Here is a 22,223-nt window from a genome sequence, read left to right as displayed (position 1 = left end):
CTATAGTAAAGAAATTAAAACTATAAATTTTTTTCCATGTTATTGTAATTTTTGTTATCATATCTAATTTCTTTCTATATTAAAATTATAATAACAAAATAATTACTTTCAAATTTTAAAAAAAAACAAAGGAAGAGAGACAATTATTTATTACAAAAATTACAAATAGAAAGCAACAACGAGTGCATTTTTGTAGAGAATTAAAGTGCGGCAAATTCACTATGCAGGCTAAACTTAGTTTAATCTGACTATTTCTTTTTTTCTCTTTGTAAAAAATTTTATAATCCTACTCAACCAACAAGTTTATAGATTATGAATTGTTTTACTTAAAGATGTTTTATTTTTTTATATATATTAATAAAAAAATTGATTAACTTAACTTATTTATTTTCCATCACAATTAAAACACTGGTTCATCGAATGATTATAAAGATATAATAAAAAATTAAAGTATCAACTTTCATAATTTAATAAACAAAATAAATAAAATTTAAATTATTAAAATATTGTTCATAATATTTTAATATTTAAAACAGCGAAATACAAAAATAATAAATAATTACAAAAACAAATTTAACAAAATAATAAAAAATTAATGAAAAATTATTGTTTGTGAACTACAAATCAACTTATATTCGATCTAATTTAAATTCATACGCGTCTTACGGTCTTCTTTCGAAATTGGGTCCTTCACTCTGAGTTGTTGAGATTTTAAAAATAAAAAGGAAATTTTTAATTGTCCTTAGGTTGATTTTTAGTTTCCAAAAACCAATAGCGGTTGTTAGTTTGAATTTGTTTGGTTTTCAATCTTCTAAAATTGTTATCATTTATTGGTTTTCGCGATGGCTACATCTAATGTGATTAAATATGTTTTTTTCGCTTATTTATAAATGAATTTTGAAATTAGTCCATTTTAAAATATTGGACCAATTTAGTTTTTTATTTTTTGAAATACGTAAATTTAATCATTTTAATCAAATTTTGTTAGAGTTATTTGATGTTTCGTAAATATTTTATATTGTATTTGAGTTATTTTTACTAGTTGACACATTTTTACTTTAATGTTATTTTTGTTTATATTATTATAAAATATATTTGAAATTTCAAATAAATTTAATAAAATTTGATTAAAAATACTAAATCTATATATTTTAAAAAATGAAAGACTAAATTAGTCTAAAATTTTAAAAACTAATTCCAAAATTAACCAAAAGTTAAAAGACAAAAATATATTTAATATTTAATGCTATATAATGTAATGGTTTAATTTGTAAGATAAAGGGTAGACAATAAGTGTTTAGGTGTTTCAATTGGATTTTTTTTAATTTACCGATATAAGTTTTATTGTCTGAATATATATATATATATATATATATATATATATATATATATTATTTTCATTTGACCACCCAAACAACTTTTGAAAGGTTGTGTTTACTTTTACGGGTGCAAAAGAAAAAATTGACGGGTCAATACTGTAACGGATAAGACTAATCCTTGATCTAGTAGGCCGTAAAATATCTATAATAAGACAAAAAACAATAGAAAATCTTCTAACATGTACCATGTTATATTTTAATACTAACTTGCATTATTAAAATACCACTTTACTTAAAAAAAAAATGGACCGACCAGGTAGGAAGGACTATACCTTCTTTTTGTTATATAAAAGAATACACCCTTTTAGAAAGGCAAATTACGTTATAATTAATGTTCATGATAAATCATGATATAAGTTTATTTTTAATAACAAATCATTTTTCTTAAAAAAAATAACAACCATCACTTTAAAATAAATGTTGTAAAAATTTAAATACACCAGTTAAAGGAGATAAGAAGAGAGGATGAAAATAATAATAATAATAAATATAAATGTCTACTCATAAACCAAAGTTTTAAAAATAAATCGATAAAAAATACAACATCAATAAAATATGAATTTAGTTCTAAAAAAAATTGATATTATCTTCAATTCTAAATTTTAAACACAACAAATTTATAGAATTTTATGATAGTTATTTTATTTATTTTCACTTAATGTGAAATTTAAATTCATATTTTAATTTTCATTTAAGGTGTATGAAAAGTGGATAGCACATGAGCTTGTACTGAATCTCAATCATAACGAGAGTTATCCACCGACCATATAAACAACGGAAGCATGTTCACTTGTTCTCATAGTATTGAGTTTGTGAAAGCTTGAAGGCATGAAATGGAATGATTTCTAAGAAATGCGTGTCATACAACATTATAAGTAACCAAAACTTCCCTCCAATCGATTTTGCATATCAGTCTTCAATTTTAACGTTTACATCTTCGACGAATATCAAATTTTTTGACTTTTTGTGTTTGGAGATTAATTAATTATTATTTTCAAAACATGTAAATATTTAAATAGTAAATACACCTAAATTAACTTTTATTTTAATTTTTAAATTTAATTTATTTGAACTTGATAGATATATAAAGAGAGAATAATACACTAGAAACACATAATAATAATCAAACTTTAAGTCTAATCACATAAAAGATTGATATCATTTTTAACTCAAAATCTAAAAATAATAAATTTATGGATATATAGTGCTTAATTTTCTTGTTTCTACCCTATATTATATTAAGACTTGAACTCACAAAATTTGTCTCTAGCATATATAAGACTTCTACCATATATAAGACTTGAACTTGCAAAATTTCAACAATCTATGTCTTGACTGTTATTTTTAAAATTTTAAATCTAATTGATCTGAATTACATCACACTTAACAATAACAAAAAAGTTAAGACTAAGTTAGCATTGTTGTTTAATTTAAATAGATGTAACCTAAATGGGTGTTGGGAATGGTGGATTTTGTGTTCACATGTTGATGTTGAGCCCATCCAATTACCATCGGTTGCCATCATGGCATCATACTTCATAAGGCTTCAATCTCAATGGTCAGCTCAGTTGCTTTTCGTGAAAATAAACCTTCCCTTATCAAGACTTCTTTTCTTTATCTTCCACTCAAAAAAATTAAAGGAAAAGGAAAAAGAAAAAGCGACCAATCTCAGTCTGTTATAGTTAATCTCGTTATTTCTAGTTACCAGGTATTTCGTAAAATTAATAAACACGCTAAATGAAAATTTTATTATTTTTTTAACTTTCTCAATATTAAGCTTATTGGTGGTAACAAAAAGTTGCCCTTTGTAGTTCTTGGTTAGTATGTAGAATAATATGCTATAACTTATTTTATATAAAATATAAAATTATTTGGTGAATTTTAATACTGTACTATTTTATATCCCAACCTCAGCAAAATAAAAGTTTGTCCCTCCACTGAACATGTCAGTAGTCCACACGAGGGTGTTCAATAGGGCAGGTGGACCTAAAATTACGTGCGAGATCTTTCGAAAGGCGTGAAAGGAACCTCGCTAATGTGCACACTCAGATAAATTTTGAGACATGAAGGCTTAAAAATGATTATCGTAATAGATTTGGCATCATTTGGGAAAAGAAGAAGAAAGTAAATTAAAGAACAATAAAAGTTGGTTAGGAAGTATATATCATAGTGAATGAATAAACAATAAAGGAAGTTTACATAAAAAGAAAATGGGGATATTGGATTAAGAAGCATAGCGTGGTATTAATTAAAATTTGTTGAAGATGAAGGTTCTGGAAATGAGGGGCCTGGGGTGTGGGTGACCTGTAGTGTTGGGAATGATTGGTGTGAAAGCATGTGCAGAGGGGAAACAAAATGGTAACAGTGGAAACAAAAATGAAAAATAGAAAAATACGTGCACGTGTCCCTCAACACCAGACCGCCACCCAGGAAACCCCTCCCATATATTTGGCACCGCATTCCTTCTTTTTCCTTTTTTTTTTCTTCATTCACATTCTCAGTGTACAGGGAGGGCCATGTTAACCACCGTCAACAACGACAACTCCTTTTCCGCTTTCAGCGACTGCAACAGCGACAGATCCGCCGAATTCTCCACGCCGTCTTCCGAGAGCCGCCGCCTCCTCATCGCCTGCGCCGCCGACAATTCCGACGAATTCATTCGCCACCTCGTTCTCAACCTCAGTTCCTGTTCCATTGAGGACCAGAAGCAAGCCACCATGGAAATCAGGCTACTCTCCAAGAACAAGGAAGAGAACCGCGTCAAGATCGCAAAAGCCGGCGCGATCGAACCCTTGGTTTCACTCCTATCGTCCTCCTCAGACCTTCAGCTTCAGGAGTACGTGGTGACCGCGATTCTCAATCTCTCGCTCTGCGACGAGAACAAAGAGCTCATCAATTCCTCCGGAGCGGTGAAGCCTCTTGTGAGAGCGCTGGAGACGGGGACGCCGACGGCGAAGGAGAACGCGGCGTGCGCGCTGCTCCGGCTCTCGCAGAGAGAGGAGGACAGGGTTGCGATAGGGAGGGCGGGGGCGATTCCGCCTCTGGTGAAGCTTCTAGAAGGCGGGGGTTTGCGCGGGAAGAAGGACGCGGCGACAGCGCTGTACGCGGTGTGTTCGACGAAGGAGAACAAGGTGAGGGCGGTGAGGGCGGGGGTTATGAGGGCGCTGGTGGAGCTGATGGCGGACCTGGGATCGAGCATGGTGGACAAGGCGGTGTACGTGGTGAGCGTGGTTGTTGGGGTGGTGGAGGGGAGGGCGGCGCTGGTGGAAGAAGGGGGGATTCCGGTGCTGGTGGAGATAGTGGAGGTGGGGACGCAGAGGCAGAAGGAGATCGCCGTTGGGGTTCTGTTGCAGATTTGCGAGGAGAGTTGGGTGTACCGTACTATGGTGGCACGCGAAGGAGCCATTCCACCCCTCGTTGCTTTCTCACAGTCACACTCCAATCGCCCCAGACACAAGGTGAACCTCACCACCACCATGCATCACTTTTATATTTTTTTATTAATCAAAAACTACTTTTACAGTTCTAATTTCCAACCATTATTATATTTTGTTGCAAAGTCATAGGATATGATATCACGTTGTTTCTTTGTATGGGTCTAAACTGAAGTTGTTGTTTATTTGTTATTGTTGGTGTACGTGGGAACAGGCTGAGAAACTCATAGAGCTTCTACGACAACCAAGATCCGGCAATGGCGCTGGTCGTTCCTAGGAAATGTCAGCATAAACCCTACCACCAGACAAACAAAAATATAGATTGGGGGCACAACTTGTAAATAAATACCTCTGTAATCAAAAAGCTTTCTCCTTCTGTGATCTAAATCATGCCACCCTCCTACTCTTTTTTTTTTCTTTATACTTTCGCTCCACATATTTTCCTTTTAAAATTTTATATACAGCCATAATTGAAGGGGCATAATAAACCGGTTTATAACCTCTTTTCATACATGAAAAGCCTTTTTTTTTTTAAAAAAATATAGCATCATATCTAGATAGATAATAATAAACAGAAATAAGTACATATGAAAAGAAATTTTATCTCAGAAATCATTTGGTATAAGAAGCCTTACCTTCATATACATTCATTATTGTTATGAATAAATTTTAACATTCATATATTATGTATCGTACATATATATAAATATAAATTAAAAAAATTGAGGGGCCAAGACAAGACCCCTAATTCCATGTGGTACGGGTCTACTAACTTATCATAAGTCATTGCAACTTTCTTAGAAGCTAATTAAAACATTTAAATATATGATGATGGTACTAATCCTTACAATTAATATATAGGAATAAATAATGAAACAGTCGCTATAAGTCACTCTTAAAAGCATATATGAAACATTCAATGTTTTTTAAAAGTTTATCCTTATTTATTTTGCATTATGTTTAATTATTTCATAATTTTTTTTTCGTGTGTCCACTTTAGGTTTCCAACCATAGTTTGTTGTATTATTAGTTTATAGTATATGAAAACTAATCTCATGTTGATGTTTGGAAATATAATTAAGGTGGTGAAGAAATCAATAGGACTGGTAAAAATTTAGATAAATATAAAATCTAAAATGTTAGATAATTGTATTATAAATTTAAGTATACTCACTATTTTTACAACCTTTTTCATTACGTATGTTGCTTAACTAGAGAACTCTTTACAATTCTCTACAAAGGTGTTTTTATCTTAAAAAGTAGAATTCGTATAAAAGAAATTACAAATACATTTCTGGTTATGTTGAATTGATGTCTCAGTTACTAATTTTATATCAGGCTTACAAATACGACTTATAAATTTGCAGTTAGCGTTAACTTCAAGTTAATTTATCAATTTTTTAAAATATAGGCTTACATAATTATATTTCTACTTGTTGAGTTTGGAGGTGATGAATATTTGTCTGAAAATTTGGAGTGATTTTGGGTTTCAAAGAAATTTAATGATGTTCTAAACTTGGGACTTTGAATGAGTATAAGCAGAGAAGTTAAATCTTGTTTTGGATACATAAGAGAAGTTAAAACAATAGACCAGAAGGGGAGAGAAAACAAGGAGTGGGCAATTTCAAGTCTGACATGAACAAGTCAAGATTCTCGTGGAAATTTTAAAAAAGACGAAAATAAAAAAAGGCAAGTGGGCTTTTGTAATTAGCTTTGTTTTGGTGATGGATAATTTTTTTAATAGCAAAATGAGTCAATAAGAATTTGTTTTTAATTTAAGAGACTGATTTTTTTTTTTTTGGAAAACTATATGATGTGTAAAATTTAACATTCAAATAATGTTATATGACTGGACAATTAATTATATGTATATCTTTTGAGTTTTATTATTTGGATATTAAATTCTTAAATTGCATCTAACAGTGATATAATGTATACTTTTTCTTTCTTTAATTCAGTTTTTATTTTTCATATATACACACTTTTAAAATAATATACAAAAAACAAAATAAGTGTAAGCATTATATGTGTATGAAAATGTTATTTTTGTTTAATTTTATAGAGTGAATGGAATTGAGGTTAAAATAGTAACATTTGTGTTCAGTATTTTACTCTCAATACAAAATTATAATATCAAGAATAAACTAGAAACAGAAAACATATGTGTTTCTCTCTTTTTGACTTTTTCTTGAGAAGACGTCAAAAGATGAAACAAAAGACATCCATAGAACGCGTTGAAGTGGAATTGTTTAATGCATCTGTTTGACAGTGTTGTACTTGTGCTGCAAATTTTTAATGCTCTAAAGTTCACTATCAACTTTTTCTTTTCTTTAATCGCATTTGAGATAATACAAACATTTAATGCTATTAATAAATAAGGTTTTCATTTTTAAATAATTGTGTTATACTTACTTTCAAGGTTAATTACTTATTTCACCTCCATAATGTATTATTTTTTAATTTAACCTCTTTATTGTTGAAAATTCTAATTTAGTTCCAGCTTTTTAAAAAGGCATCTCAATGTTTTTCTTCCATTGAATTAATAGAAGCAATGTTTATAAAGCATAGAGGTGAGAGTATGTGACAATTGAAAACTAATTTAGGAATAAATATTAGCATTTAAAGTGTTGTGATTCCAGAAATATTTGAGTGATGAGAAGAATATCATACTTTCAAAACCAAGTTGTGCTTTAGATTGCATAGTGTGTTCAACTTCATATGAAATCAACCAATACAATATTTGATTTTTAATCCACATCAGATGAATTGGAATTACATTAAATTACTAACTTGATTTTGATAAATGTTAATTATCCCTTCAACATCCGAAATATTAATTTAAAGTTAAAACAGTTTTATGTTAATTGTATTCTCTTCTTATGCATGTTTTGCTAGTAAGACAATAATAGTTCAAGAAAAAGAAAAGTAAAAAATAAGTAAAAAAATTTCTTGCATACAATATTACTTATAATATTCATGCATTGCACGTATTGATTTGAATATAAAAATTTATTATTTAAATAAACAAACACGGTATGATCAACAACTAAATTTAGGAATTTACGTTTATTGTAAATAATGTATTATTGTGGATAATATTTTTTATACATGAAACTTTAGGTGAACCGATCTCGTGAAACTTTATGTGAACTGGATTTCGTAAAATCATTGAAAAAATTACAAATGATATTTTTAAGATTAATTATATATTTTATTTAACAAGGTTAGAATAAAATGTACTTAACATTATAGTTTGTTTAAACATTACATTTTAATTTGTACTTTTAATGTTAACATGTTGTTAACGTATTTTTAATTTTGCACAATAATTATTCTATAACATGGAATAATTATAATTCATGTGTTGCCCTCATCATTATGCATGAAGATATATATGGAAGTAACTGGCCCAAAATACGTCGACTAGTAAGGCCCAAATTATAATAAATATGACATTCGGGTTAAGAAAAACGTTTACATATTCAAAATTTATCTCTCCATTTCCTTCCGAAGGAAAAAAAAATAAGGGGCCTAATCGTAAATTGAAGAGATAGTAGTTCAATGGAATAAAAGGGTGTAGAGTAGAACGATCCATTGCTAAGTTAAAAGAGCTTCGGACAATAGAAAATATTGATCAATAATCAATCTCTAACACATTCTAAATTGTCACTGGCAGTGAAATTTAACACAACTTTTATGTCAAATTCAACTTTCATGTCATGAAAGCTAACTACAACCCTTCAAAGTCTCTCAATAATAGCTTAGCTGTGCATGTTACAACTAACTGCATTATTCTTGGGTAGGCCTTTTTATTATATTTTATTGCCTCCATTTCTATTGAAAATGACTTAAGGACTACTGGTCCATGAGGTTGAGGAAAAAAATAAATAAAGTAGACAAACATAAAATTAAAATATGTGGTCGAAGAGAAATAATAACAGAAAGAAAATTATCTCTAACTAATTTCATTCTCCAAGATAGAAAATACTTCAACTTGTAAGAGAATTGTGAAACAATGTAATTCATAGATGATTCAATGAGTAATTCTTGTAATATGTATATTATGCTACAGATAATATCAATAAATAAATTGAGTGTCAATTGAATCATAAACTTGAATTATTACATTCTAAAAAATTGTTTGAAGTGAGTCGTAATTATAACATTTCGTCTAATAATAAGGATTTTATCAAAAATATTATACATCCCTTATTTTGTAATCAATCAATGTTTTCAAAAAAGTTATAATAGTGTTCCGTCATGGTTCTCCTCCGTATATAACTGATACGTATAAACAAATAAAAAAAAGTACTCTGACATGGGTATCTATATCTATAAAATATCTCAACTAACCGTATAAATGACCATATTATACTTGTAGACGTGTGTTGCATGGTCACTGTGTACGGTATGTAACTATGCATATACTTTTCTTGATAGAAGAAAAAGAAAAGAGTAACAACCTTTTTATACTTTAGCTTTTTCTAGTTCACTTTCTAATTTTAGTTATTTATCCGATATATAATTCTTGTGCTTTTTATTCACGACAAATACTAAAACAGTTTCGACACACAGAAAAATATTATTTCATTTTATCTTTGTAATTATTTGTTTTTTTTTTCTTTTTCAGATATAAACAAAACATAAAGAGATGATTAATTATACCGTATACCACTATATTCTTTTGTTTACATGTGTTGCAGTTTTGTCAGCACTGTGTAGTCATAATTAATGCAATAATATAATTGATAAATAAGAAAAATTGAAGCGTGGGACATGGAATGCGCTGTCTGAAAGCTTTTTCTAACGTGCGGACATCAAAAGGGTTTAAGTAGAAGCCTGTTTCGGTTACCAAACACCCCTGCCGGAAACTGTTTCCGTCCGGAGAAACAGTTGAAAAATCAACTAATCTAAAAATAATATTCAAGAAAAATGAAAATGATCTGAAATTGAGAAGTTTTCAATATTTTTTGTTTTTTATTAATATTATATTTTATTAATAATATTTTTAATATATTTAATTATAATGTTATATATTTAAAAATAGTTAATAAGTAGTAAACCTATAAATTAGTGTCCATAAAATATTATAATTTGCCTGAACTGTAGATATTCAAATAGACTCAATAGTTTTGCAAGAAAAATTATTTTTTGACAAATATTTTTGATAAATTTAATAAAGTTTGTATAAATATAATTAAATAGATTAATATTTTATTTTTTAATCAAACTAAAGTAATAAAATGATATTTTTTTTATTAAAAAAGTAATTTGTTAAAATTTTGTTTGTTAAAAAAATATCGTTAATCAGTTTTGTATTGCCCAGAAGGATAATATTTAAGATGTTATTTTAGTAAATTTTAACTTCAAATAATGATATATTTATATTTTTTCAAATTATTATAATTAGTTCTTTTGGTATTACAAGTTGTTTAATGTATTTGTGTTTATCAAATTACAACAATGAACTGTAAATAAAGTTAGAATTATAATATATGATAATAATTACGAGTATTTACACACATCCTTATTTATAATATTATTTTAGAATTTTATAACATTGATATTGCAGTGTGAATTTAAATTTTATATTAACTAAAAATAATAAATTTTATATTGAATAAAATAGAATTATATTTTGTTTTTAATATTTAATTTTAATAATTTTAAAATTCAGAGTTAAATATATTTTTTATTTTTAATCTATTTTTAAAATTCATATTTCATCGGTAGATTAAATTGACATGCTTGTTATATTATAATTTATGGTAGAATTTTGTTTCTCACATATAAACCGGGAAATGAGTATTTAATATGACTAATGAAATATATATTTAATTTAGGAAATATAGTTTGAAGACGAAAATTAGTTTAACCTAAAAATTAAACTTGATTGAGTTACAAATATTGGTAATTGTAATATATGAAACACCTTTTTAATCGTGAATATTGTTTATCTTCATTTTTCAAAGTAGGAAAAAGGATAATATTTTATAATATAATAAATTTGAAGTAGATGATAATATTAAGAGATTTAAATTATAAATAAGTGATTCAATTTATAATTTTATTTGATATCTAAAAAAATGTTTTTTAATGTTAAGAACGTGTTTTATACCATGAGAAAGGAAGCAAAAGGATGTTTTTTCTTATTTTATCCAGCTATCTATTAATAGAAAGACACGTAGAAGTTAGGTTCAGTTTTATTGGCAGTGTCAGACAGTTAGGTTTAGCATTCTTGCACAATTAATAAGGTTTTTACTATGATTATTAGCAAATGTTAACGTCAATTTTAATTATTAAGTAATTGCAATTGCAACCGTCCTAAAAGTCCTAAAGAAAATTATTTGAAACTTGAAAGAAACACATTTTTTATTAAAAACATTCATGATGGAAAGGCGAAAAAACTGTTTTTAAAATTGGATTGCTAATTATCCCGTAACAAATAATGAAGAAACTAAACATATTTAATTATTTTATTAATATTAGTATAGACGGTAGATGCAGATCTGCATATAAAATATTATAATAAACTTATTTTTAATTTTTAAAATTTTACATGGGTGACACTATTTGCGTTGGAGGACAGGAGAGTAAAGCGTGGGTTAGTGAAGTTGACGATTGCTTTGTGCTGTTCTGCCTTGTCTCTGATTCTTCTGTTTCAAACCATAGAATAGAATACGAGATTTCCTCACTCAGAAGCTTTTTTGTGTTGTGTCTTTGACAAAAGTAGCTTACTCTATCCGCAGATTTTTTTTTTTCTGCTATTCTCCTTCTTTTACATCGACGGAACAAACTTGTTCTTTACAAAAACCTTGTTGTTGTTGTTATTGTTGAATGAGCTAGGAGCAAGGTTTTGTGGGAAGGAAGAGAGTAGATAGATGGAGAGTTACCTGAATGAGAACTTTGGGGATGTGAAGGCCAAAAACTCGTCGGAGGAAGCGCTTCAGAGATGGAGGAAGGCTTGTTGGCTCGTTAAGAACCACAAGAGGAGGTTTCGTTTCACTGCTAACCTCTCCAAGCGATTTGAGGCTGAAGCTATTAGACGCTCTAATCAGGTTTCTTCTTTGTTTTTTTTATTACCTCACTTTCCTTTACGTTTTTTCCTGCCAGATCAAGACAAGTCAGAACTAAAATACACTTTTACTTCTTCATTTGGCGTTTTGTGTCAACGAATCTGGATATATTTACTTTTTTTTTTAATGTTAATTGTTTATTGTTAGTCTGTAAAGATGGAATCTGATAGGGTTGGAGTTGAGCCAGGCATTTTTTGGTAAGTGGAATGGTCGGAGATTAATGTTTTTCCTTAATTAATTTTACTTCAACACCAGTAGAGAGAACACTGGTTACTTTTATCCAGCAGAAATTAGAAGTTGATGATTGATGCTTGTGGTAGTTCTGATACAATGGTCGTGGATATTATCATCGTTGCCACGCACTTGGCATTGACTATGTTTGGCTGTTCTGCTTGGTTGGAATGAGATACAGAATCCTTTTAACTAGGATGTGAAGTACTTGAAAACTTCCAACTTATTTCCTCCTCATCCCTTTGTTTGCAGAACTGGGAAATGGAATGAATATTAGTTGTAGGTCTAAACATTATATATTGATTGGTCTACTTTATTGCTAATTTTCACAACTTTCCTTTTCTTTCTGTCTACGATTTTAAGACCAGCTTATGCGGCATATCGTTTTGGTTTTGGGACTGTGTTATTATTTTTAATTTTAGGGTAATAAGTATAATCAAATGACAATGATTAACTATAAAGTACAATATTCAGTTCAAGAATAACCTATCCTTGATGCTTAGGGGGAATTTGTATTATAGGTGATAAATTGCCAATTTTCTCAAACTTGCATAGCCAGTTATTCTTTACATACTTCAGCATTCATTCTTAAGTTTGAGCATGTAACACTTTCAATTCCAAGACATTGATTTTCTGAATTCGGATAAGAAATAAAGTCTTGGAAGGATTGGAATACATGTCCCCTCGCTGCCCTGGTGCATCCCAAGATTACTCTAATAGCTTAATTCCATCATCTCTTAATTTCCCTTCCACCACTATACATTACAGGAAAAGTTCAGAGTTGCAGTGTTGGTTTCACAAGCTGCTCTTCAGTTTATTCATGGTAAGGAATTCAACTCGTACGCACTTCAAATTTTTTGTGAAACTTTCACGTTAAGACAATAAACAAGTCTTTACTTCTCCAGGTCTAAATTTGTCAACTGAGTACACTGTACCAGAAGAAGTTAAAACCGCGGGCTTTGACATTTGTGCTGATGAGTTGGGATCGATTGTTGAGGGACGTGATGTGAAGAAATTGAAAATTCATGGTGGGGTTGAGGGTATCACAAACAAACTCAATACCTCAGTTGATGATGGGATATCAACATCTGAGCACTTGCTCAATCCGAGAAAAGAAATTTATGGAGTTAATAAATTCACTGAAAGTCCAGCTCGCGGGTTCTGGGTTTTTGTATGGGAAGCCCTTCAAGATACAACCCTCATGATACTTGCTGTCTGTGCCTTGGTCTCTCTGGTGGTTGGTATAGTAATGGAAGGGTGGCCCAAAGGTGCACAGGATGGAATCGGTATTGTTGCTAGCATATTGCTTGTAGTGTTTGTCACTGCCACAAGTGATTACAGACAATCTCTGCAGTTTAAGGATCTAGATAAAGAGAAGAAGAAAATTACAGTTCAGGTAACGAGAAATGGTTGTAGGCAGAAGCTTTCAATATATGATCTGCTTCCTGGTGATATTGTCCATTTAAATATTGGAGATCAGGTCCCTGCTGATGGGCTTTTTGTGTCTGGTTTCTCCGTGTTAATAAATGAATCAAGCTTGACGGGGGAAAGTGAACCAGTGAATGTCAGTGAACTTAATCCCTTTCTGCTGTCTGGAACCAAAGTCCAAGATGGATCATGCAAGATGCTTGTGACCACTGTTGGAATGAGGACCCAGTGGGGTAAACTAATGGCCACTCTTAGTGAAGGGGGAGATGATGAAACACCTTTGCAGGTAAAACTTAATGGTGTTGCTACCATTATTGGGAAAATAGGCCTCTTTTTTGCAGTTGTGACCTTTTCAGTGTTGGTCCAAGGGCTATTTAGCCGCAAGCTGCAAGAAGGATCCCAGTGGACATGGTCTGGTGATGATGCTATGGAAATTGTGGAATTCTTTGCTATTGCTGTTACTATTGTTGTTGTTGCAGTTCCTGAAGGTTTACCTTTAGCAGTAACATTAAGCCTTGCTTTTGCAATGAAAAAGATGATGAACGATAAGGCACTTGTTCGGCACTTGGCTGCTTGTGAGACAATGGGATCTGCCACTACCATCTGCAGTGACAAGACCGGCACACTAACTACTAACCATATGACTGTTGTAAAAGCTTACATATGTGGGAAGATTAAAGAAGTAAACAGTTCTAAGGTCTCTTCTGATTTCTCATCTGATATTCACGATTCTTCTCTCGCAATTCTACTTGAATCAATATTTAATAACACGGGAGGAGAGGTTGTCAAAAACAAAGATGAGAAGATTGAAATTCTGGGATCACCAACCGAGACTGCACTTTTAGAATTTGGACTGTCACTTGGTGGTGATTTCCTAAAGGAACGACAAAGGTCAAAACTTGTGAAAGTTGAGCCGTTTAATTCTATAAAGAAGCGCATGGGGGTGGTTTTACAGCTTCCTGATGGTGGTTTCAGAGCACATTGTAAAGGTGCCTCTGAAATAGTTCTGGCTGCATGTGACAAAGTTGTGGACTCAAGTGGCGAGGTTGTTCCACTTAATGAAGACTCCATCAATCAGATGAATAATATTATTGAAACATTCGCTGGTGAAGCTCTCCGAACACTTTGCCTCGCTTACATGGATATTCATGATGAATTTTTTGTTGGAAGTCCTATTCCTACTAGGGGTTACACCTGTATAGGAATTGTGGGAATTAAGGATCCAGTTCGCCCTGGTGTCCGAGAGTCTGTTGCCATTTGTAGGTCAGCTGGTATTGTTGTTAGGATGGTTACTGGAGATAACATAAATACAGCAAAGGCAATTGCTAGAGAATGTGGAATTTTAACGGATGGTATTGCAATTGAAGGCCCTGAGTTTCGTGAGAAGACCGAGGAGGAATTGCTTGACATCATTCCGAAGATTCAGGTGTGTACATGTCATTTAATCGATTTTTGTTGGTTCTCATGTCTTAGGCCATGGGCTAAACAGGTTGGGCTAAAAATGGTACGATTCAGTTTAGGCCACAATATTCTTTTACCTGGCTTGATTTATTTTTCGGGCTTCTTCAATCCATCAGTCCAAGTTCATTTTGGCATCTCTAGTACTAAGCCATTACTGAAAATAGTATGCCAAAAACTAATTTTTTGGGTAGCAAATGGATGCCAGTGATGGAGCATTAGAATACACTGGGTTGATGTTGAACATTGAAGGTAACAGTTACGTCATGTCTATATATGCAGGTAATGGCCCGGTCTTCACCAATGGATAAACATACCCTGGTGAAACACTTGAGGACAACATTTCAAGAGGTTGTTTCAGTTACTGGTGATGGAACAAATGATGCTCCAGCACTTCATGAAGCAGATATTGGACTTGCAATGGGCATTGCTGGAACTGAGGTATGCCAAAACAACTCTCTGTTGATCTTGTCTTAGTTAATGTCTTTATTTAATTTGAAAGCATGAATGGTTTGTTTGAGTGAGATGTTCTTTTTGCTTCTACTTTTCATGGGGAATTAGGTAATTGGATTTGGCGGGTATGTTTCATCGTCTTTATTTCCAAACGCGACTTGAATGTTTAGGGAGAAATGCTGTTTGAGTTCTCTAATATGTATTCCTAGATGTAATGTTCTCATGACTTTCATGTTAGTTTTAGCCTAATTTTCGGAAATAATAATTTTTTAAAATCTAGTTCAGCGAGTTGATAAAGAAGCTGTTATTTCCTTAAAAGAAGCTGAACCAAATGCTTTGCTCTTCATTTTTAATACTTATTATCGGAATTCCTGAACTATTCATTGGTTGCTTGTGGAGGGTATTGATCCTTGGAATCATTATGCTGAATTATACTTGATAATATATTTTGTAAACTTTTTTATTTTATCAATTTCAGGTAGCAAAAGAAAGTGCGGATGTAATAATTCTAGATGATAATTTTTCCACTATTGTGACCGTAGCCAAATGGGGCCGCTCGGTCTACATAAACATTCAGAAATTTGTGCAGTTTCAGCTAACTGTTAATGTAGTTGCTTTGATCGTCAATTTCTCCTCTGCCTGTCTGACTGGTAATCATCATGCAGCCCGTTTTTATCTTCCTGATCAAAATTTTCCTTTTATTTTTTGAAGTAATTTATTACCTTTTTGGTCTCATTTCCCCCCTTCATATTTGAATTACTAGGAAATGCTCCTCTCACTGCTGTTCAACTTCTATGGGTCAACATGATTATGGACACTCTTGGAGCACTTGCACTTGCCACTGAACCTCCTAACGATGAGTTGATGAAAAGACCACCTGTTGGTAGGAAAGGAAACTTCATCAGTAACGTGATGTGGAGGAATATCTTGGGGCAGTCTATATATCAATTTGTCGTAATATGGTTCCTACAGACCAGAGGAAAAGCAGCATTTCATCTTCATGGCCCAGATTCTGATATGATATTGAATACACTTATTTTCAACTCATTCGTATTCTGTCAGGTAAATTTAAAACCATCCCGGGATTGGACTATCTCAGTGTCTGTCTTTCTTTGCTCTGATATGGTGTTAAATTTGGAGGACAAAATTTAAACTCTGTACCATCTTTAAATTCTTGTTGTCCAGATATGATTTCATCTGACATTGCTTTTTTCCTTTTTCACCTTTGTAGTTTGTACGTAATAGAAGTATGTTTTCCTCTTGTCAATTATAAAATATTCACAATACTTTTGCAAAACCAATCTTCCTTCTTTGAAATATTAAAATACTGTGGTCAAATATTTTTCTAAATCTTAAATTGAGTGTACGAGAGTGAAATCTCCTTAATAGAATGTTCTGACTGTAATTCCTTCTGATTATGCTTTTTATGATGATCATCGTTATTCAAATATATTGATAGGTTTTCAATGAGATTAGCTCCAGAGATATGGAGAGGATAAATGTGTTCGAAGGTATATTGAAGAATTATGTGTTCGTAGCTGTGCTCACTTGCACTGTGGTCTTCCAAATTATTATTGTTGAACTTTTGGGCACCTATGCAAACACACATCCACTTAGTTTGAAGCAGTGGCTCGGTAGCGTTCTCTTTGGAGTCTTTGGCATGCCAATTGCAGCAGCTCTAAAGATGATCCCCGTGGGATCTGTCTAAAATCAATGCCGACAAATTAGGTACCGTCGTCTCTGCTTTCACTCGTAAATCAATGGTCTTTTTTGCTCCTAATATCTTAAAAGACACTTATCAAACAAACAGTTGTATATGCATGAAGTTTCCATAAGCTAACAAATAAGAAGCTAGATTTGGTATTTGTTCCTGGTGTTAAAATACAAAATTTATACATTTTTTCAATGATCGTGAAGTTAAACAGAATACTGCTTGTTGTCTGTCCTAATGAGAAGGAAAACAATCACCAACATAGAAGATTTTGAGAATATTTTCATTGGCCTGGATCAATAAAGAAAACTTTACTTTTGCATATTTTACAAATTATCTCTGGCAGGTTGATTCCGCTGTCTGATCAAAGTTAATTTTGATTATGCAGTTAGCCAGGAAAATTTGTGGATGCCCATTATTTTTGTGAAGACCGGAAGGGCAATGGCCAGTAGTAAAAAGTGCTTCCATTCAATCCTAAAGAAGCAGTGGTGGCTACACATAAACTTTGGCTTCTCAGAGTCTTCAGGTACTCAATGGATTGGAGTTCAGTAGGTCTGTTATAAGAGAATTGCGTTTTCTCTAGTTCTGCACAATGTACATTGTTCTGTGAATTGGGAAGCTCCCGCTGTAGTTCCTAAAGAAGGTTTGAAATCTTTTCTTCGGTACTCATAATTTAGTGCTGAGGCCGTTGGAACAAAATTATTTTATTGTTTGAAATTAGTACCTGGTCAAGATTTTAATCTTAAACTTACTAAAATACAAAGCCGTTAAAGAATTTCAACACAGCTCATTACAAGATCTACCTTCACTGTTTGTGCTTTCACCTGGCTACTCACAGTGTGCCTTAAAAATTACCTTTCAATACAAATTTAGATATGTTTACCCTTTCTTTCTTCCTACATAAACTTCATTCTGAGTCCAAACATAGGTTAATGGAAAGAGTTAATCAAGACCGAAAATTATGAACATATGATTGTCAAAGACCCATAATAAGAAAAGAAGTTTTTAATAATATATAGGAAATAGGACAAGAGCAGCTTCTTTTTTGTTACCACATATTTTGTCTTGGAGACATTATATTTTTTTTGTTTTTGTTTTGAAGTTTGTGATATTTTGGCGGTTAATTTGATGTGGGCACGGTTTAAGTGTGGTAGTTACAGTCATATCACAGTGAAGCCGCAATACACGGATTTTTGTATGTAGTGTGTCATCTCAAATCAGTGTCTGTTTGATTTAGTAAAAGAAAGAAGGCATGATAAATAGTATATTTTGGCTGAACCATCGAAGATACTTCTCCTATATATAGCTTGTTCAGTACAAGTACTACTTTGACCGCTGACACCAATCATTTCTCACGGACTTTAAGTTGACCCTTCAACTCTTTAATTCTTCTATATTCATCATTCTTTCTTCAGCATCGCCAATTTCGAACCCTAATCAAAATCTTCCAAGACTCGATTTCAAGTCTTATAATTATAAAGCTATGCTTGGACAATTTTTTTAAAGTAACTTAAAAATGAAGAAACAAGTTTCTGCAGTAACTATTAATTTATCACAAGCTAAATTTAAAACTTATATAATACATTTTCTAGAAATTAGTTTATAGGTTTTTTATAAAACTTTTCATGAGAACTTTATGTAGAGAAAAAAAAAATAATGAAATACACACTTTTATAAGCTAAATCCAACAACTAGTTTATCAAAACATTTTCAAGTTTTTAAAAAAATGTTACTTTTCTAAATTATAAATTAATTGTAACTTACATAAAAGAAAAACACCTTAACTTTTTTTTTTTTTGTAAATAAATTAGTTTAATTTATAGGAGAAAAAATTCCCCCTAAAAGTGTTTAAGAAAAAGTTCGCTCTAACAGTCTTCCCACTAATGATCAAATAAATGAGATAACAAAACAAACTTTTGCATGCAAGCACCCTTTTTTTTTCAAAAAAACAAATGGTTGAATCTACAAATATTCTTCTCTATCTCAACCAAGTAAGAGAAGAGATTGTTCTGGACAAAACGGTTTGAAACACCAATGTGTTTCGTTTCAGCAATTTTCTTTTCTTTAACACACTCTGTAAATGATGTCGTGTAAACAAGAGTACAGCAAGTTAGAATGTTTGTTAGAGTGAGAATAAACCTGGGAGGGTACAAAAGTCCGTTGCTTCAAAGCATAATTGAACATAGAAATCCTTTTGATTCCACAGACACTAACCGAGGTTTGATGACCCATGAACACAACGAAGCCATGTAAAAATTTGCAGGCAAAAGGGTAGGTCCCGCATTAAAAGCAGTCAGACATTGAAACAAATCCAATCACATTCATCCTTACAAAACTTTTGTGATGGCCATTATGCAACAACATAGACCATGCACCCAAACACACCAACACAGTTTTCCCTTCCCACTTTCACCCTTTTTTCAAGACACTACCATACCAAAGCATCCCAAGCATCCATCAAAACGTAGGTTGCAAGAGAAATGACAAAACAAAATCCGCTATGAAGAGGCAGTGAAGGTTAAAAAGATTAACCGAAACAAAAAAAAAATGATAATAACAGTAAGAATAATGGAGAAAAATCACAATAAATTATAAGGGTAAAAGAGGACAAACAATGACCTAAGTCCTAACTGGCTGTTTCTGATTCTGCAGCTTTCTAGATCAGCATCTGGCTTTTTTTGTTTACCTGGTGGTGATTTGATTTGAACACTTCAACTAAAATATGTATCCCAAAACCCTGAATTTTTATTCTTGCTTCCTCCTTTTTCCTCTTTGCCTTGCTGGTTTCTCAGGAAGACACCAAATCAATACTGAACAACTTTTCATGCACCAACAATCAATACCTTTCACATGTGGGTTTAACTTTCACCCCCCTCTATCTCTCGGTGAGATTAATGCTATAACTAATCAAGAATGCCAAAACATAATCTTCACATTAAATAATTAGACCATAAAAAATATTAAAAAAAAAAATTGGATTTTTCTATCCCTGTCCCTTCCCATGACTACTTCCTTCATCACTGAATGTGAGTCTTCTTCTCTTTGCCATTGCTGCGGAAGAAGTAACTCTAGAGCTGTCAGCCACGTCAATTGGCGTGTGCGTGTCCCTTTTGTTCTCCTCCTCTTGTAATCTTTGAATTAGATTGTAGTACTCGAATACATCTTTCTGCGAACAAAACAAACCAAAAAGGGCCAAAATTTATTCCGAGTATCCATTAGCTTACATGTTTAGGTGTTAGTTTTAAAAAACAACACAACTTACAGGTTCTAGAAGCCTGTGTTGAGGAATTGAACTCATCTTCAACTCCACCTCCTCCATCGTCAGTTTTTGATCCATTGCCACTAATGTAGCAGCCGCTGCAATAACCGATGGTTTTTGATCCATTAAATTGACCTCTGCACAAGAGAACAAATATCTGCTGAATGCGTGTGGAAATGTGACTCATCGTCAAAAAGTTAACTTAAAAGCCATAAGATAGAAAGGAAATGATGGTGCTCATGATGCACCTTTCATAGTTGTAAAGATGAGTTGCATGGTCTTGGAAAAAGTAGGACTTGGTGGAGATTCTTTGCAGAACTTTGTGATGAAATAGGAAAGAAAATCAAAGGGAGTGATGATACCCATTTTCCACTCCAATGTGCTGAGCACCAAGAGCTCCATTTTCTGAATCACTTTTCCCTCAAAGGAATAGTCATCCAATTTGAACTCTGATAGCTCTGGCACATTGCACTCCTCCATCTTTGCAGCCAAAGAGAGACATGCAATTGAAAGCAATCGAATTGCCCACCACTTTTCACTCTGCAAAAAAAAAAAAAAAATTGAAGCATTCAACCAAAAGGGTAAGTAGGGATAATTAAGATCAATGAAGAAGAGTGATGAAAGATTGAATGCTGTCATTAATTGGAAGAGTAACATAACGTTTTAGCTTACATACATCAATGGACCGTCTAGAAAGAAATCGATCGAAGTATGTGACTGACAAATAAGCCGTTTCGCAGCGAAAACCCAATGTTGCTCTTGTCTAATGAACAACAAAATTAAAAAGGAACAAACAAAAGAAAATCAAGATCGAGTTTCCTAATGCAGTTTCATTAATGAAGCTCAATCGAAAGTACAAGTAAAATGGGTCGTTGGACTAACTTGGAGAACCCAATTGATTGCTTCCAAGCGTGCACGCTTCACCCAGTCCCCAAACACCAAACTTTCGTCCCTTCTGAACCCAAGAACGATCTCTCTCTCAACCAGAATCCCCACATACTCATCCTCCGAAACCCCACAATCATGCCGTGATCCAATCAATTGGTTTTCTAATTCATCACCTCCTTCTTCCAAACACGTATCGTTTTCTTGGCATAGAAGGCTGGACGAAAGATCATCCATTTGGGCGAAAAAGAGTTTTCTGAAAAGAGATTCCACGACCCAATTGAACAACAATGCAAAAAAAGTCGTCTCTGAAATGTTTTATACGATATGATTGAGTAATTAAGCCACTTTACCTAAGAGTTTAGAATTAAGGGAGAAAGAAAGATGAGGCTATGATTTAGGTGGAAATCTTAGAGCTGTTGTAGCGGTTACAGTTTGGGGACATTGATTATGTTGTCTTGGGCAATAAGGATTAGTAAGAAAGGCGAGATTTTAGTTCCGAGGGAGTGATAGAGTGAGTGAATGTTGTTGTTGTTATGTTTCGGTGTTCAAGGTGTGATGTTGGGTTGGGTGAGTGTTGAGGATGATGAGGTTTTGATTTCAGTTTGACCCATAAAGTCTTTTGCGTTTTGAGTGCCACTGTCGAGTCACTCGCGCTTCTAAAACGCGTGGTGAACAAAAAAACCACCGGGCCTGTTCCCGGTCGGGTCGGGTCGACTTGAACCCTGAGTGGGCCCTGCCCTAAACCTGAAGTCTATGAAGCGGGCCGGGCTTTTAATAGAAAGCATGACGGAGGGTCCGGATGAAGCAACGATCCTTAGGGTAATAGTTTGACCGGTCAAACATGGCCATTTCTCTTTCAACAAAAAAAAATTGAGAAAACTTGTTCACTCATCAGAACTTCCGATG

At 32.6% G+C, this 22,223-nt stretch overlaps 3 protein-coding genes across 7 annotated transcripts; 2 read left to right on the top strand and 1 right to left on the bottom strand.

Moving 5' to 3' along the window:
• Positions 1-3,548: 3,548 nt before the first annotated feature.
• Positions 3,549-5,228, top strand: LOC114162688 (U-box domain-containing protein 4-like). Its single transcript, XM_028046644.1, has 2 exons — positions 3,549-4,837; positions 5,028-5,228. The coding sequence occupies exons 1-2, from the start codon at positions 3,896-3,898 to the stop codon at positions 5,088-5,090; spliced, it is 1,005 nt and encodes a 334-aa protein (XP_027902445.1). The 5' UTR covers positions 3,549-3,895; the 3' UTR covers positions 5,091-5,228.
• Positions 5,229-11,365: 6,137 nt separating this feature from the next.
• On the top strand, positions 11,366-17,951 carry LOC114195965 (calcium-transporting ATPase 1). Of its 3 annotated transcripts, none has more exons than XM_028086419.1 (9): positions 11,366-11,542; positions 11,660-11,871; positions 12,889-12,943; positions 13,026-14,974; positions 15,289-15,447; positions 15,938-16,109; positions 16,223-16,521; positions 16,919-17,187; positions 17,559-17,951. In XM_028086419.1, exons 2-8 carry the CDS (start codon positions 11,695-11,697, stop codon positions 17,165-17,167), a joined length of 3,060 nt encoding a protein of 1,019 aa, XP_027942220.1. In that variant the 5' UTR covers positions 11,366-11,542; positions 11,660-11,694; the 3' UTR covers positions 17,168-17,187; positions 17,559-17,951. The 3 variants fall into 3 exon arrangements, with proteins under 3 accessions (XP_027942220.1, XP_027942219.1, XP_027942221.1); XM_028086420.1 differs by having other exon boundaries at positions 11,401-11,417; XM_028086418.1 differs by having other exon boundaries at positions 11,379-11,871.
• A 1,785-nt stretch (positions 17,952-19,736) lies between these two features.
• On the bottom strand, positions 19,737-21,935 carry LOC114162430 (cyclin-D5-1). Of its 3 annotated transcripts, XM_028046316.1 has the most exons (6): positions 21,668-21,935; positions 21,312-21,570; positions 21,106-21,192; positions 20,678-20,969; positions 20,433-20,566; positions 19,737-20,336 (listed from the first exon to the last, which is right to left on the bottom strand). In XM_028046316.1, exons 2-6 carry the CDS (start codon positions 21,549-21,551, stop codon positions 20,154-20,156), a joined length of 936 nt encoding a protein of 311 aa, XP_027902117.1. In that variant the 5' UTR covers positions 21,552-21,570; positions 21,668-21,935; the 3' UTR covers positions 19,737-20,153. The 3 variants fall into 3 exon arrangements, with proteins under 3 accessions (XP_027902117.1, XP_027902119.1, XP_027902118.1); XM_028046318.1 differs by having other exon boundaries at positions 20,792-20,969; positions 21,312-21,935; XM_028046317.1 differs by lacking the exon at positions 21,106-21,192 and having other exon boundaries at positions 21,312-21,935.
• Between the last annotated feature and the right edge of the window lie 288 nt (positions 21,936-22,223).

The sequence above is a fragment of the Vigna unguiculata genome, chromosome 9, assembly GCF_004118075.2.
Source record: "Vigna unguiculata cultivar IT97K-499-35 chromosome 9, ASM411807v1, whole genome shotgun sequence".
NCBI lineage: Eukaryota > Viridiplantae > Streptophyta > Magnoliopsida > Fabales > Fabaceae > Vigna > Vigna unguiculata.
Note: the sequence above shows the minus strand (reverse complement) of the source record. Positions and strands in the feature narration are given on the sequence as shown.